The sequence below is a fragment of the Hypanus sabinus genome, chromosome X1 (assembly GCF_030144855.1).
Source record: "Hypanus sabinus isolate sHypSab1 chromosome X1, sHypSab1.hap1, whole genome shotgun sequence".
Taxonomy (NCBI): domain Eukaryota; kingdom Metazoa; phylum Chordata; class Chondrichthyes; order Myliobatiformes; family Dasyatidae; genus Hypanus; species Hypanus sabinus.
Window position 1 is genome coordinate 14,784,630 of NC_082738.1, and position 17,175 is coordinate 14,801,804.

The window sequence follows — 17,175 nt, forward strand, 5'->3', positions numbered from 1 at the left end:
AATTACTTGTAAAAATGTATTAAGCACACTGCTTGATTATAAATTTGATTGGCAAATGATAAATACGCCACTGGCACATTAAAGTCAGATCGTTACATGCTAATTAATTGATATTCAATCATTATTTAACTCTCTAGATTTTAACTATGGTTGTTTTTAGCGCATTGTCTGCTTTTCTCAGTAATGTGGCTTACTTCTTTCACAGTCAATGGTCAGAACTTGTTTAATGGTTCAAATGATAAACTGCTAGATTAAGTGCTAACTTAATTAAAAAATCTACTGATTGTGAAGTTTAAAACAAATTTATAAAATAATTATTCATTTATCTATTGAAAATTTAGGGGTTGGTGGGTGGGTTGCTAATTCTGTGCTCCATTCAACCTTCTGATTGACACTACACACATTCCTCCCTGGTTGGTCTGCAATAGGACACAAAGGCACCTTTGCTCAGTCTGGGTAGATGATGAAACCGGAAAAGGTGCTATACTTGTTGCTATTGCCGCCATGAACTTTCCCTCCGTCAAGCTTCACGTAGACTTCATCTCCAACATCCAGATGCAAGATGACACTGTTGCTGGCGTAGTCATAGTTCTGGTCAGCATCCTGGGCAATGGCGCTAGCTCGTACCTGGACCAAGACACAACACAACAAATATCAATGATATTGAGCAACTCTCAGGTTATCTTCTTTCCGCACTGTCCTTCAGCTCAGAAGACAGACAGCTGACCCACATAACTAATGGCTAGGGCTTGCCCTTTGCATTCTGGAGACAGACATTTGAGATCTGCAAGGGGAATGAGTATGACTCACCCCTTGACTTTTCCCTCATTCCCTTTGGAGAAGCACAGTCTTTAAATCCAATCTATTTAGTCAGCCAGTGCTTCAAAGAGCAAGCCAATCCAGATTTTTCTTCATTCAGGCAGGCCTAGGAAATTGATTAATGAAATCTGACTGAGAATTTACCTAATTATAGTAGAAATGGAGAAAGCTTTTGTGAGGAAAAGTTACCCAGGTTTTCTGCTTTCTCTCTTGGAAGATAATGAGACAGAACAGCAGCAATGGAACAAATTGCAACCATTTGTCCTTGTGTCATTTCTTGACCCATTCACATGCAAAATACATGAAAACAAATCATGAACTAGACTCTTCCACAATTGTGTTACTCATTTCTCTTGCTGAGGCATAGATTACGAATAGAGCACCAAATTCAGAATGAAACAGGTTGGAAGCTTGGAGAGACTAGGACGTGTAACCAATTAACAGTCTGAGGTTGATGTTAATCCAGAGTGGGCACTGAAATGCGCTCAAGAGTAATTTTTGGGCCAAAGCAGCATAAGGAAGAAATGTTCAATGTAAAACCAACCCTGACCAAAATATTACACCATTGGCCTATATGGTTGAGTTGGCATGGGATGAAGTTACATTTCATTGAGGCCTGTCTTTAGAAACTAATTTCTAAGAATTAGCCCAAAATAAGATTCCCCTCTTCCACCAAATTCTTAAACCAACCATTCTTCACATTAAAATAGTCGCAGAACTTTAAAATTCTTTGAGGATTTAGTGCAAATCTTATGGAATTTACAGAGGATCTAAGAAGGCTTCATAAGGCAATCTTCACGAGCCAGTAAGACACATACAGGATCACACCAGCAAAGCCACTAATCCTCAGATGGTCACACTGCTTCCTACAGAACAGACCGAGGTACAATGAATCTGAGCATATCTGCATTAAATCTTTTAATATTTTAATTTAAAATAGAACTAATTTACTGTTTTGACAATTGTGAGAAAGGCATTTCTTCTGCATGAAGCAAATAGGTGGCATTTTAACTTTGCAGCTCTCTGTTACATGGCTCTCATGTCAAATCCCACAGCTACACTTACAATTCAACTTTTGCTCAACATACATCAGCTCCTTAAAAAAGAAATACTAAGCTCCATGCAACTTTTGTTCAATATGCAACACACTGTCCAATATCTATTTGTGTGCTTTGATAACGTCAGCTCAACGGTAGGAATAGGTTTTGCTTTTTAGCCTCTTTTCTGTTGTCCTTACCCAAAGAGTGTGAATGGCTTTGGACCATACTCTGACAGACAACATTAACTTCACAGCGCCTCCCTATCAGCCTCTCTTTCATGAACAAACCACAAGGAACAGCAGAGTGTTTCACCCAGGATGGCACCACTGTTACTGATATCCATAGCCCATTCATTTTCCACACCCTGGCTGAGATCATCTCCAACAGCACAGGGTGCGTCTTTGTACAATACCTGGCATCATGTTTAGCGTGGCTGCCTCTCAGCTTCATTGAGCTGGGTTTGAACCTAATCTTGGGTATCATCAGTATGGCATTCTCACATGTGGCACAATAGCATAGCAGTTAGCACAATTGCTTTACAGCATTAGTCATCACTGATCAGGGTTCGATTCCCGCCTCTGTCCTGTAAGGAGTTTATACTTTCTCCCTGTGACCACGCATTAGGGTTTCCAAAAAATGCTCCAGTTTCCTCCCACATTCCAAAGATGTACAACTGTGAAATGGAGACGTGGCTCAGCACAATCCTCGCTGATTTGATTTGAATCAAACGACATATTTCACTGTATGTTTCAATGTAAATGTCAGAAATAAAGCTTTAATCTCTCCCTGTTCTGAGTCCTCTGGTTTTCTCCCACATCCCAAAGGTGAATTGTTAATTGCCTGTCATAAAGTAACCTTACTAGGTGTGTAGTAGAATTAGTATCTGGGTGGGGGTGGATGGCTGATAATGGGCATGTGAGAGAGAACAGGTTACATGGAAATAAATGGGACAATGGGATTGCTTTGTGAGCTGGCATAGACTCAATGGGCCGAATTACTTCCTTCAATGTCGTAAGTGAATATGAGATAAAGAAACGAGGACTTCATTTTCACCCCATCCTTTAAGACCAGGTTCTTTAGACGAGATTTCGGTTTAATGGTGATAAAGGGAAAATGTAGGGGACAAGGTGTCACGGTATCATAGTGATTAGCACAGCCCTATTACAGCTCAGGATGTCGGAGTTCAAAGTTCAATTCCAACACTCTGTAAGAAGTTTGTATGTCCTTCCTGCGTTTCCTCCGGATGCTCCAGTTTCCTCTCCAGTCCAAAGGTGTACTGGCTGGTAGGTTAATTGGTCATTGTAAATTGCCGCGTGATTAGGCCCGGGTTGCTGGGTGGTGCGGCTCGTCGGGACAGAGGGGTCTGTTCCGCACCGTATGTCTCAGAAAGTAAATAGAGTCAAGTTGTGTATGGGTTTGTTAATCTACTTAGGTCCCTATTCTGTAAGTAGCTATACACTCTCTACATTCATTTATAAAAACTCTTTCCTGCAGTGTAGTACTGCAGCTCAGTGCATGACAGAAGCATTCTGCACCGCCAGGGACCACACTTTTTAATATGATGTGTCCCCAAGTCGACCCTTGACAGATCCACGGGCATTAACTGTCATTACCAATTGCTGTTTGCTCTCTTCCTTTGCATTCCAAATGCATGATAATCCTGCATCTTAAAAGAGGCTTTACTCTAATCCTCAGAGGCATATATGACAAAAACTATCCTCTGAGCTGCCTTGCTTGCTCTTGTTAAGGTGAAAGATGACTGGAAGGTGCAGTGATTTTCTTATTCTCCATCCTGGAATTTATCCGGAGTAGCTTACCAGCTCGCCATGCAGAATGTGAATTTCTTTGAATTGATATATGAAATAATGCTTTCAGATCAGGTTAAGGTTCTTCTATCATCTGGCCACCATACCCTTCACTACATACAAGACAAACCTCCAGCTTTCAAATCTCCCGCCATTACATCTCTAATCGTTCTCTCTTTTTAAACCTATACTGCTATGGGCATGGTGACCCTGAACCATCCTGCATTGTTCCCTTAAAGCTTACACTACACTGTTTTGGATACTTGCAGTACACTCATAACTACATGGCCAGATTCAGCTCTAACTCCATCTACAAGCTTGATACCACCATAGTGGGCCTCATCTCAAATAACAATGAGTCAGGGTACAGATCTTTGCATCCTCACTGGCCACAGGTGTAGTACCAGAGAATTGGAAAGTAGCAAATATTATTCCTTTGTTCAGAAAGGTAATAAGATAGTCCTGGGAATTATAGACCAGTGAGTCTTATGTGAGTGGTGGACAAACTACTGGAGAGGATTCTTGGATTTATGAGCATTTGGAGAAGCATAGACTGATTAGGAATAGTCAACTTGGCTTTGTGAGGGATAGGTCATGCCTCATGAGCCTGATAAATTTTTTGATGAAGTGAATAAACAAATTGATGAATGTATAGCAGTAGATGTGATGTATATGTATATCAGTAAGGCGTTTGATAAAGTCCCCTATGGTAAGTTCATTCAGAAAGTCAGGGGCATGGGATCCAGGGAAACCTGGCTGTAAGGATTCAGAATTGGCTTGTCCATAGAAAGCAGAGGGTGGTTGTAGATGGAGTGTATCCTGCCTGGGGGTCGGTGACCAGTGATATTCTGCAGGGATCTGTTCTGTGACCCCAGGTCTTTGTGACTTTTATAAATGACTTGGATGATGAGGTGTAAAGGTGGGTTAGTAAGTTTGCAGATGACAAAGATAGGTGGTTTTGCTGATAGTGTAGAAGATTGTCATAGGTTGCAAAGGGACATTGATAGGATTCAGAGCTGGGCTGAGAAATGGCAGATGGAGTTCAATCCAGCAAAGTATGAAGTGATGCACTTTGGAAGGTTGAATTTGAAGGTAGAGTGCAGGGTTAATGGCAGGATTCTTAGCAGAGTGGAGAAACAGAGAGATCTTGAGGTCCACGCCCATTGATCCATCAGAGCTGCTGCTCAGGTTGACAGGGTGGTTATGAAGTTTTACAGTGGTTTTGCCTTCATTAGCTGGCAATTGCGTTCAACAGTCGCAAAGTGACATTGCAGCTCTATAAAACTCTGCTTAGAGCACATTTGGAATATTGTGTTCATTCCTGCTCACCTCATTATAGTAAGGATGTGGAAGCTTTAGAGAGCGTGCAGAGAAGTTTTACCAGGATTTTGCCTAGATTAGAGACTATTTCTGACGATGGAAGACTGAGTGAGCTAGGGCTTTTCTCTTTGGAGTGAAGGCGGATAAGCGGTGACTTGATAGGGTGCTTAAGATGATGAGACATAGATCGAGTGGATAGTCAGAGACTTCTTCCCAGGGTGGAAAATGCCTATACGAGAGGGTATCACTTTAAGGTGATTGGAGGAAAGTGTAGGGGGGATGTCAGAGGTAGGTTTTATGACACAGAGTGGTGGGTGTGTGGACATTTAAGAGATTTAGATAGGCATGTGGATGAAGAAAAACGGAAGGAGGGAAGTGCAAGCTCAATCTTGGAGTAGGTTAAAAGGTCAGTATGGCATTGTGGGCTGAAGGGCCTGGACTGTGCTGTACCGCTCTATGTTCTATGTACTTATCTGATTCCACCTTAGATACATCTAATGATTGGGCTTTTCACAATCTGTGTGGAAAATAAATGGTACAGCCTGTCATATTCACATATTTCCCCCTAATCTTGTAATTTTTTTCCTTTTTCAATATTTTTATTGATTTCTTACAAAAAGAATACAGAATACAGGAGGATATATATCACATATCAGTTACAATATATTTGAATCACACATAGTCTCATTACCCCATATTCATGTAAATTAAATTGAATTGTAATATTGAAAAATAATAATTTTATTATACAAAAAAATCTAAACCTACTACCAAGGAAAGCTGTTTGGTAAAGAAAGAAAAAAGAAAAAAATCCTTATCATATAGTAAAACATATTATTATCCAACATCTGTACTTGATAACAGATCAAAGATTTTGAAAATAATTCAAAAAAGGTCCCCACAATGTTAGAAAGTCTTGTCTTGATTCAGAAATTGAACAACAAATCTTCTCTAAATTTAAGCATGACATAACATCGCTCAGCCATTGAGCATGAATAGGTGGAGTAACATCCTTCCACCTTAGCAACAACGCCCTCCTAGCTATAGGAGAAATAAAAGCCAAAATGTGCAAATCAGTTGTCTCCTCCAACAACACCGAATAAGGTGGTCAAAGGATTTGGTTTAAAATTTACTTTAAAAAGCACAAAAAAAGTTTGATATACTTCCTTACAGTATTTTTCAAGACTCGGACATGTCCAGAACATATGAATTAATGAAGCCTCTCCATTGTTATGAAGCTCCATGTTCCACCGAGGAACTAAGGGGTCAGACAACGACGACTCCATTGTCACATCTGTCATAATAGGCAGATATATCCGAATAAAAATGAGACAGCTTATCTTTAGTCATGTGGGCCCTATGGACCACTTTAAATTGTAGGAGGGAGTGACGGGCACACAGCGATGAGGCATTAACCAACTTAAAGATTTCATTCCAAGTTTCCTCAGAAATTGATGTCTGTAAACCTTGTTCTCAGAGATTTTTAATTTTGTCTAAAGGAACGTTTCTCATTCCCAACAACATACCGTAAATATTAAATATTGATCTATTATGAAAAGGTTTCAAATTAAAAATTACATCTAATAAATTCTCATCAGGACTTTTAGGAAATGTATGTAATTGAGATCACAGAAAGTCTCTAATTTGTAAATATCAAAAAAAGTGGGTTTTTGGTAAGCTATATTTAGTTGACAACTGCTCAAATGAAAAGAGACTTCCTCCAACAAATAAATCCTGGAAGCATTTAATACCCAGTCTATCCTAATCTTTAAAAATTACATCAGTCATAGAAGGTTTAAAAAAATAGTTAAGAAAAAATGGGACTTGAAAGAGAAAATCTCAATACCCAAATACTCAAAGTATGTTTAACTACAAAACTATCAGTTAGTTTACTTAAAAATAAAGGAATTGAGGATCCGAGAAGAGAGATGATAGAAAATTTATTAACAGAGTTAGCTTCTAAAGAAACCCAAACCGTAATTTTTTCAGAGAATCTGAGTGGCTGCTGGTGTTGCATAGAGTGAACTCTGCTCTCTGGGCAATCACATAATGCAGACTGGGTACACACAATGCAAGTTGTGCTGAAAGTTTAGTGGTGTGGTTGATGAACTCTGATCACTGGAAAATGTTAATGGTATAGAAATGATTTATAGTTTTATGCAGCCGTTGAACTTTTGGATTGAAATGAGATAACAACCTGTTCCAGGTCATCTAATGTCTACATACTACCAGGCACTTCTTGGAGTGAGTTAAACTGTGGCCTGTGACTTGTGCAGTAGGATGTATGTGATGATGTCATTACTTATGCAATGTTGCTTTGGAAGTATTTCAGTGAAGCTTGCATTAGGTTGTCTCAGAAGTGGTGATCATTGACAATTTCCCAATGTTTAGATCTTCCTAGTGTGATGTTGGATTGAGGCCACATCAGTTAAGTCTCTTATCTTGTATTCTGCCCAGGAAGCCTACATACTGATTCTTCAGCCCAGCACTAATCTCACTGTGACACCCTCCCTAAGTTATGCCCAGTTCTCTCCACCCTTCAGGCCCTCTGATCCTCCCATCAACACAGTGATTCCCTTAATGGAACCCTCTATCTCCATTCCTCCTGACCTCAGCCCCTGCCTCCAGTCATTCACCTCATTGCTATTGCCAGATCCCAGTCATGTCCGTCCTGGACACTCCTCCCTGATCCTCAGCCAAGATCTTCCTCCATCTGACCAAGGTACAGACCAATCCTACATTCCTCTTGTACCCCCTCACCTTCTTTGTGTCCTGATCCCATTTTCTTGCAACTGCTAGTATTTCCCCCTTTATTAGATGTTCATCTAACTTATAAACTGTGAATGATGGAAGAGTCACATGAACTACCACACGTTCTATTCTATATGGAAATAATAATCTCGCAACTTTCCTCTCAATGGTTTTGATATCAATTCCGTGGATTAAACAGGATGGGTAGCTCCTCAAATGAAGCAAATCTGCTGCTGTGTTCATCAATTCTTGGCGTACGGCTCCTTGTCTCTTGTGTGATGTTTTACAAGAAGTACGTGTCTGTGGGAAAGCGAGAAAGAGTAGCCTGTGCTTTCGAGTACACCTCTACCACATGCTATGAAAGAGTACGCACATTATGCCTTGCTTGGTGGCAATGTTGGAACAGAACTGGAATTGCCATCCATAGAAACATAGGTGCAGGAGTAGGCCATTCGGCCCTTCAAGCCTGCACCGCCATTCAGTATGATCATGGCTGATCATCCAACTCAGAACCCTGTACCTGCTTTCTCTCCATACCCCCTGATCCCTTTAGCCACAAGGGCCTCCATTAGTGGACATCCATTAAACAAACAAACTGTAATTCCTCCCCTACGTTTATCTGCCTTCGAGATGTTTCCTAAAAACATTCTGTTTGATCGAGCTTCGATCTCCTGTTCTGGCATGTGGCATGGGATGATTCACTGTGTTACTGGGCCTGCATAATGCAAGTCATTGCCTGTTGCAAGTGAAAACAGGTCAAAACTATAACAACAGAACCCATCCACTGATACTTACTGTAACTAACAAAAACAGGGTTGAATTCTCATGCACTCCAATGAGAAATATGCAGATACAGATTGTGATTTCTGAGAATATGGATGAATAAATCAGGTTATGCCAATACATTTTTACAGCTTCCCCGATGGCTTAGCTTCTTCAAACAAAAAGAAACAAAGCAATTTCACTCAGGAAGGTTTTGGGTTACATTTAGCTTGTGCTGCATTTGCTGCCCAAGGAATCTTTCATTGGGGAATTTATGCCAGCTTCTTGCTTCTGATTCCCACCTAGTGAAATATCTCAGTTTTTTGGTGTTTCTTTCAGTGTTCACGTTTGCCAGTGATGCAGATCTAAGTGGCAGTGTGCACTGAGGCAGATGCAGAGAGGCTTCAGGGAGATATACACAATCTTAGTCAATAGGTCACAACATGGGGCAGATAATTTGGAAGAAACAGGAGGTTCCTTAAGGTTATCTTAGCCAGGGGAGGTAGTAGGGATAAGCTCCCACTATTAAATGCTCCCAATGGCGTGCATCTCAAATAGCCTCTGACAACTAAGTCCAACTCTTATGGCTTAGCTACTAAACACAGCAGATTCATTTCTACTGACAGGAGAAGGAGCAAAGGTGGGTTACTAATGCCTTAAAACAAGTCACTCCAGGTAGATGGGGCTCATCAGCTATGGTTGGCAGCTCATCTAGAAAGGAAAATTCTGTTCTTATTAGTGAAATCATGATGAGGCCATGTTACAACACAGTTCCCATGAGCCCCTGGTCTCCCACAACCATTTTTCAGATGCACTAGGAAGTGCTTGGGAATAGTTTGGACCTGTGAATGATGAACTGTGAGGAATGTGTGAATAGGCAGAGTTCACAATAATAAAGGTCTGGATTTCAATAGCGCTGTTCATAACCTGGCAAATCACTCTAAAGCAAGGAAGAGCTTTTGAAATGTGTTGGAGCATACAAGCACCACAGGCTATGCGTGCTTCCGACATGTAACAGTGACCACAAAATCTTCTTTAATGATTTTGGTTGCGGGGTAGCCAGGAAACTGTGGAGAACTCCTGTTTCATTCATTGAAATGGTGTTGTGAAATCATTTATACTCACTTGAGAGAGTAGACAGGGCACGAGTTTAACATCTCATCCAAAAGAAAATGCAGCGCTCCTAGGGCACCAGACCTTAGAAACCAGGACCTTCACAGCAAGAGGTGACACTGAGGTACAGCAAGTGCTAAAGTAAAAGATACCCTCGTATGTTCACTCTGTAAGTTTATTTTAGTAAAATGGTTAAAAGGGGAATGCCTAAAGAAGATTGTTTGAATCGACTTCTTACTAAACAGGAAAAATCCAATCTGGCTCAGATCAAATAGAACAGCCTCATATTGTTCAAATATTGACTGATGCTGAGGTAGCTCTGGTGAAAGATTGATCAAAGAACTGGAAGAACAATCAATAGTGGTTTATGGTCATATGATCATTTAATGCCAAGAATTAAAGAACAGACATGTAGAGCAATGTTTTAAATCTCTGCATGTGGTTTAAAATAGAAACAATGCTTCAACGTATAAATGAGTGCCTGTCCCTTTGATACAATATTTTAACATAAAACCTCAAACTATAAACAGTCTGGATATGTGGATGTCAATTGTCAGCTATGATTTACGTTTATTACCACATTCCTGACATCCCACAAGTGAATTTATTCAGATTGGTACACAAATAAAAAGTAGAAAACAAGAAAAAAGCATGAAATCTGAACCAAGAGTGGAAAATGGAGCAAATATGTGGCAAGTTACTGGCATTTGAAACAGGAAAATTTTGCATTTCCTCTCACAGGTAGATCGGAGAACTCCCTTGAAAGCACTGACAAGAAAAACCGAAAGAACAGCAAGAAAACAGAGAGTTGTGCTTAATGTGCTTACCCTTCTCTCAAACGGGTCTGCTCTGCTGTGCATTTTCTGTATTTCTAGAGTGAGTTTCCACACAACCTCAGAACATCACAAAATGTTTTCCAGCCAAAGCAACTGACTTTTAAGTTTATTCACTGCGGTAAGGAAATCAGCAGCCAAAGGGATTCATTTTGTTTGCTACATGAAATTTCACGAGTCATAAAGGCGAGGCAAAATGCATTCTGGGTATTTTAGTAGAACATATTCCTACACGGAGAGCAGCATGCAATTCAATAAAATGAAAACCTAGATTTGTAAATTGAAGACACACTCCCTAAAGAGTCAATGGTGTCATAGTGACCACTTGTAAATCAAATACCTGCCTGCGTGTGAGTGTACCTTTAAGTAGGTGAGCTATATGGTTTGATATTTGAGACATTGTTGTAGCAATACTGAAGGCCTTCAGTAAAAGATGGTCTCTCCTTATTTCTTACCATAGTAAGCAGCAATATTGCACAACTGACAGGCACGCCCTGACATTGGGATGGGTCTTGTCTGCGTCTGTAATTAAGTCTGGGGTTAGTACAGAACGAGGTTCTCTAGGCAGAGAATGGTAAGCCATGGACGTGGCAGATATTTAGACAAGCTTGAAAAGTACAAATGGTCTCAGACATTGCCGCAGGGCAAGAAAATATCCCGGAGGACATAGGGCTGGGGGCACTTGCAGAAAGAGGATGGAGATATTGTTGCTGATATAAGAGATCCTGCTAAGTTTGCTTGTTGTTATACAAGGATTCATGCAAGGTCAGGATCATTCTAACATCATTGGACATCTTAATTAGTGCCTTCAGAGATGTGAAAGTTACAAGTTTGCTATTACAACCAGGAACCAGAGGAAAAGACTGGTGAACATGTGGTCAGCCTCAAGACACCATCAATTAGGTGCAATTTATGGATCCTTTCAGGTGCAGGATTGTTTTGTGTGCAGGCTAGTGAATGAGAAAATTTGAGCACAACTATATGATGAGAGGAAGCACACCCAGCATGGAGAGAGCACAGGAGGATGTAGAACGATTTCATTGAGGGCACAGTGCTGAGATGCAGGCAGGAAATACATCCATGGAAATGGCCATAGTGACATGGACGTCTTCACACCCAAATCACATTGATTCTCCAGTGGGTTCAGTGGGAAGCCAGCAGACCACGGAGGGCTAAAGACAGGAAGATTGCATGTCATGTGTGCCAAAAGGGGAAGCACTGTGCCCATTATTGCAGGTGTGCCCTCACTAACACTCTGTACAACTGGAACAAAACTTTCCTATTTATAAGCTCCAGGACCTTTGCATTAAAGACCAACATGCCATTTGCCTTCTTAACTATTTGGACCTGCCTGCTAATTTTTTTGTGGTTCATGCACTGGAACACTTAGACCCCTTTGAATTTCATTTATTTGCTGTCTCTCTCCATTTAGACAAATCTGCCTTTTGGTTCCTCTTACAAAGTGCATGACCTCACACTTTACCACGTTAAACTCCATTTACCATGCTTTCACCCAGTTGTTCAATATATTTGTACCCTATCGCAGAACCACAACGTTCTTGCCACAATGTGCTCTTCCACATATGTTATTATTGGCAAACATGGAAACCCTGCATTTTCCACTTTCTTCAGGTCATTAGTGTAAATGGTAAACAATGGAGAAGTAAAAACCGATCTGTAGGATACTTCAGTCTGGCCTGAAAAGGAACCATTTATTCAAACTCTGTTTTTTTCTGTGACAGCCAGTTTTCAATCCATTCTGCTTATAACGTGGGCTATTAATTGAGGCATCAGCCTCTTCAGTAGCACCCTACCAAATGCCTCTGGAAACCTAAATATACTATATCTACAGGTTCCCGCAGCATATCCTCAAAAATATAAGCAAATTTATCAACTTGATATATCTTTCATAAAGCCACAATGCTCAGGAGTAATTATATTGAGCTTTCCGAAATGATTAGTTACTTCCTCTTTGCTTATTGACTACCGTCTGTGGGAGGATGATCAGAGGGCAACTACCTCTCTTCCAGCAAAGTTCCCTTCCTCAAAACTCTATTGGTTAAAATTAGGAAGGATTCATTTTACGTTAGGTAATTTATGAAATCGGGCAGTAATTAGACAGCACTGGCTATAGCAGTTCCTTTGAAAATACTCCTGATCCAACTTACTTGTTGGTCATTGATATCAGCCTATCTGTTCCATTCTTAATTGGTTACCGATTCACTGGTTAAGGTAGCCAATTTTCCAAGCAACCTTGTCGCATCAATAGAAGACTCAACAAGACAGTTATAATATACCTCTTGGGTATCACTGCCATCCTTCACATGACACGATAGAGCCTTTTAAGGGTTAAATTATATTGTCCATTTGGCTAAGACAATCCACAAGTGAACAGCAAAGCTCATTCAGTCCACCATACCCTCTGAAAGAATTACTAAAAAGTCCCAATCACATATGTTAATTACTTACCCTGGATTCTATCAGAGATCCCTTGCTCTGAACTAACTTTCATTCTGAAAAGGTTTAGTCCAGATCAGTGTCTCAAGCTGGGTGGCAAGAGAAAGTCATTCAATTCCTCGGACAATCACTGAAGATTCCATTTCCCGTTCCACACAATCTTTGTAGGAGCCATGTATCTATTTTCTGTCTGTATTGTATTTTGTGTTGCGTGTTTATTATAGGTTATGGTAATATGTCACGTGGGTTGGGGCGTAGTAGAAGCAAATAGGTAAAAGCAAGTGCAAAATATTTGTTCAGTAATTGTATTGTGTAACGTGGTTTAGGTCTTGAGGCAGGGAAATTTAGCTTATTGTCTATCCGTAGCAAATCTGGCAAGGTTGCTCTGGTGGTCCTCATGTTAAATGCCAGATGCACTGGAGCAGTATAAAAATGCTCCAGAAAGGTTTTATTTATGGTATTTTATTTACTGAACATCACTGAAGATGTGTCCAGAGGCATCAGTAGATGTATGTACACAGACATACAGTGTGCAACAGGCCCTTTCAGCACTTCGAGCCACACCATCCAGCAACCCCTGATCTAACCCTAATCACATGACAATTTACAATAACCAATTAACCTACTAATCGGTACATCTTTGGACTGTGAGAAGACAATAGACAGTAGGTGCAGAAGTAGACCATTCGGCCCCTCGAGCCTGCACCGCCACTTTGAGATCATGGCTGATCAATTACTATCAATACCCAGTTCCTGCCTTGTCCCCATATCCCTTGATTCCCCTATCCATAAGATACCTATCTAGCTCCTTCTTGAAAGCATCCAGAGAATTGGCCTCCACTGCCTTCTGAGGCAGTGCATTCCAGACCCCCACAACTCTCTGGGAGAAGAAGTTTTTCCTTAACTCTGTCCTAAATAACCTACCCCTTATTCTCAAACCATGCCCTCTAGTACTGGACGCTCCCAGCATCTGGAACATATTTCCTGCCTCTATCTTGTCCAATCCCTTAATAATCTTATATGTTTCAATCAGATCCCCTCTCAATCTCCTTAATTCCAGCGTGTACAAGCCCAGTCTCTCTAACCTCTCTGCGTAAGACAGTCCAGACATCCCAGGAATTAACCTCGTGAATCTACGCTGCACTTCCTCTACAGCCAGGATGTCCTTCCTTAACCCTGGAGACCAAAACTGTACACAATACTCCAGGTGTGGTCTCACCAGGGCTCTGCACAAATGCAAGAGGATTTCCTTGCTCTTGTACTCAATTCCCTTTGTAATAAAGGCCAACATTCCATTAGCCTTCTTCACTGCCTGCTGCACTTGCTCATTCACCTTCAGTGACTGATGAACAAGGACTCCTAGATCTCTTTGTATTTCTCCCTTACCAAACTCTACACCGTTCAGATAATAATCTGCCTTCCTGTTCTTACTCCCAAAGTGGATAACCTCACACTTATTCACATTAAACATCATCTGCCAAGTATCTGCCCACTCACCCAGACTATCCAAGTCACCCTGAATTCTCCTAACATCCTCATCACATGTCACACTGCCACCCAGCTTAGTATCATCAGCAAACTTGCTGATGTTATTCTCGATGCCTTCACCTAAATCGTTGATGTAAATCGTGAACAGCTGTGGTCCCAATACCGAGCCCTGTGGCACCCCACTAGTCACCACCTGCCATTCCGAGAAACACCCATTCACCGCTACCCTTTGCTTTCTATCTGCCAACCAGTTTTCTATCCATGTAAATATCTTCCCCCCCAATGCCATGAGCTCTGATTTTACCCACCAATCTCCTATGTGGGACCTTATCAAATGCCTTCTGAAAATCGAGGTACACTACATCCACTGGATCTCCCTTGTCTAACTTCCCGGTTACATCCTCGAAAAACTCCAATAGATTAGTCAAGCATGATTTGCCCTTGGTAGATCCATGCTGGCTCGGCCCAATCCTATCACTGCTATCTAGATATGCCACTATTTCATCTTTAATAATGGACTCTAGCATCTTCCCCACTACTGATGTTAGGCTGACAGGTCGATAGTTCTCTGTTTTCTCCCTCCCTCCTTTCTTAAAAAGTGGGATAACATTAGCCATTCTCCAATCCTCAGGAACTGATCCTGAATCTAAGGAACATTGGAAAATGATTACCAATGCATCCGCAATTTCCAGGGCCACCTCCTTTAGTACCCTAGGATGCAGACCATCTGGACCTGGGGATTTGTCAGCCTTCAGTCCCATCAGTCTACTCATCACCGTTTCCTTCCTAATGTCAATCTGTTTCATTTCCTCTGTTACCCTATGTCCTTGGCCCATCCATACATCTGGGAGATTGCTTGTGTCTTCCCTAGTGAAGACAGATCTAAAGTACTTATTAAATTCTTCTGCCATTTCTGTTTCCAATAACAATTTCACCCAATTCATTCTTCAAGGGCCCAACATTGTCCTTAACTATCTTCTTTCTCTTCACATACCTAAAAAAGCTTTTGCTATCTTCCTTTATATTCCTGGCTAGCTTGCGTTCATACCTCATTTTTTTCTCCCCGTATTGTCTTTTTAGTTAAGTTCTGTTGTTCCTTAAAAATTTCCCAGTCATCTGTCCTCCCACTCACCTTAGCTCTGTCATACTTCTTTTTTTAATGCTATGCAATCTCTGACTTCCTTTGTCAACCACTGTGGCCCCTTTCCCCCTTTGAATCCTTCCTTCTCCGGGGGATGAACTGATTTTGCACCTTGTGCATTATTCCCAAGAATACCTGCCATTGCTGTTCCACTGTCTTTTCTGCTAGGATATCCATCCAGTTAACTTTGGCCAGCTCCTCCCTCACGGCTCCATAGTTTCCCCTGTTCATCTGCAACACTGACACCTCCGAGCTGCCCTTATCTTTCTCAAATTGCAGATAAAAACTTATCATATTATGATCACTACCTCCTAATGGCTCCTTCAAGATCGCTTATCAAATCCTGTTCATTACACAACACTAAATCCAGAATAGTCTTGTCCCTGGTCGGCTCTCGTACAAGCTGTTCCAAGAATGTATCCCGTAGGCACTCTACAAACTCCTTATCCTCTGGTCCAGCACCAACCTGATTCTCCCAGTTTACCTGCATGTTGAAATCCCCCATAACTACTGCGACATTACCTTTGCCACATGCCAATGTTAACTCCCTATTCAACTTGCACCCAATATCCATGCTACTGTTTGGTGGCCTGTAGACAACACCCATTTGGGTCTTTTTGTCCTTACTGTTCCTCAGTTCTATCCACACAGACTCCACTTCTCCTGACCCTATGTCCCCTCCTTGCAAAGGACTGAATCTCATTCCTCACCAACAGGGCCACCCCATCCCCTCTGCCCACATTTCTGTCCCTACGATAGCACGTATACCCTTGTACATTCATTTCCCAGGTCTGATCTCCCTGCAGCCATGTCTCTGTTATCCCAACAACATCATAGTTACCCATTCGCACCTGAGCTTCAAGCTCATCCGCCTTATTTCTGACACTTTGTGCATTCAGATATAGAATTTTTAGCCCATTTCCCCTCTCTCTGTTTAAATCGCTGCCTATTGTGCTTAACCCAGCTCCCCGAACTCCCATCGGGCTATACGCCCCTAGAATTTTGTTGTCCTTCTTAAATTTACTTAACTCTTTCAACACATTTAACTCCATGTTCCATCAGACCATCCCTCTGTACATGTGTCCTCCTTATCACTTGTTCCGCCTCACCTTTCTCTACTACACACTTAATATTCTGGAACTGTGTAGTCCCCACCTGTCCTTTATTCTTCCTCTTGCTATCCTCTCTCACATTCTGGATCCCCGCCCCCTGCAAATGAGAGGGAGTGAGCTGGGGGGGGGGGGGGGTGATATTTTTTTGTTGACTGCTAATTATGCTCTGAGTGCTAATTACTCTTATTCCACTATATTGTTAATTTTAGATTTGTTAGCTTTTATCACTATAAGATTGTTCGTCTTTGCTGGTTTTGTAATAAAGGATCGAATATACTTTGTTCAACTTGGAGCTCAGTTATTTGGAAGTGCGTCGTGCGGTGTCAGTTCCCGTAATTCCCAGCGATTTTGGTTCATTTTCAAGGAACCATTAGAATCTTGTTTATGGAAAGTATAATGAGATTCAGCAGTTTAAGCTGGGAGCAGCAGAGACAGACCCTGTATGATGAATATTATGTGAATTAGGTTCCCTGGCTGTCTTCCACTGCAAAGTTCTCAGAAGGTCACCCATATATTTATTGATTTAGCAATACA

The 17,175-nt window shown here is 41.3% G+C and overlaps 1 protein-coding gene across 1 annotated transcript in view; it reads right to left on the bottom strand.

Moving 5' to 3' along the window:
• Positions 1 to 251: 251 nt before the first annotated feature.
• LOC132384455 (complement C1q-like protein 2) overlaps positions 252 to 17,175 on the bottom strand; it is a 54,904-nt gene continuing 37,980 nt past the window's right edge. Inside the window, exon 2 of the mRNA XM_059955607.1 lies at positions 252 to 627. Coding sequence (XP_059811590.1) covers positions 448 to 627 — 180 coding nt within the window. The 3' untranslated portion in view covers positions 252 to 447. The remainder of the gene's footprint in view (positions 628 to 17,175) is intronic.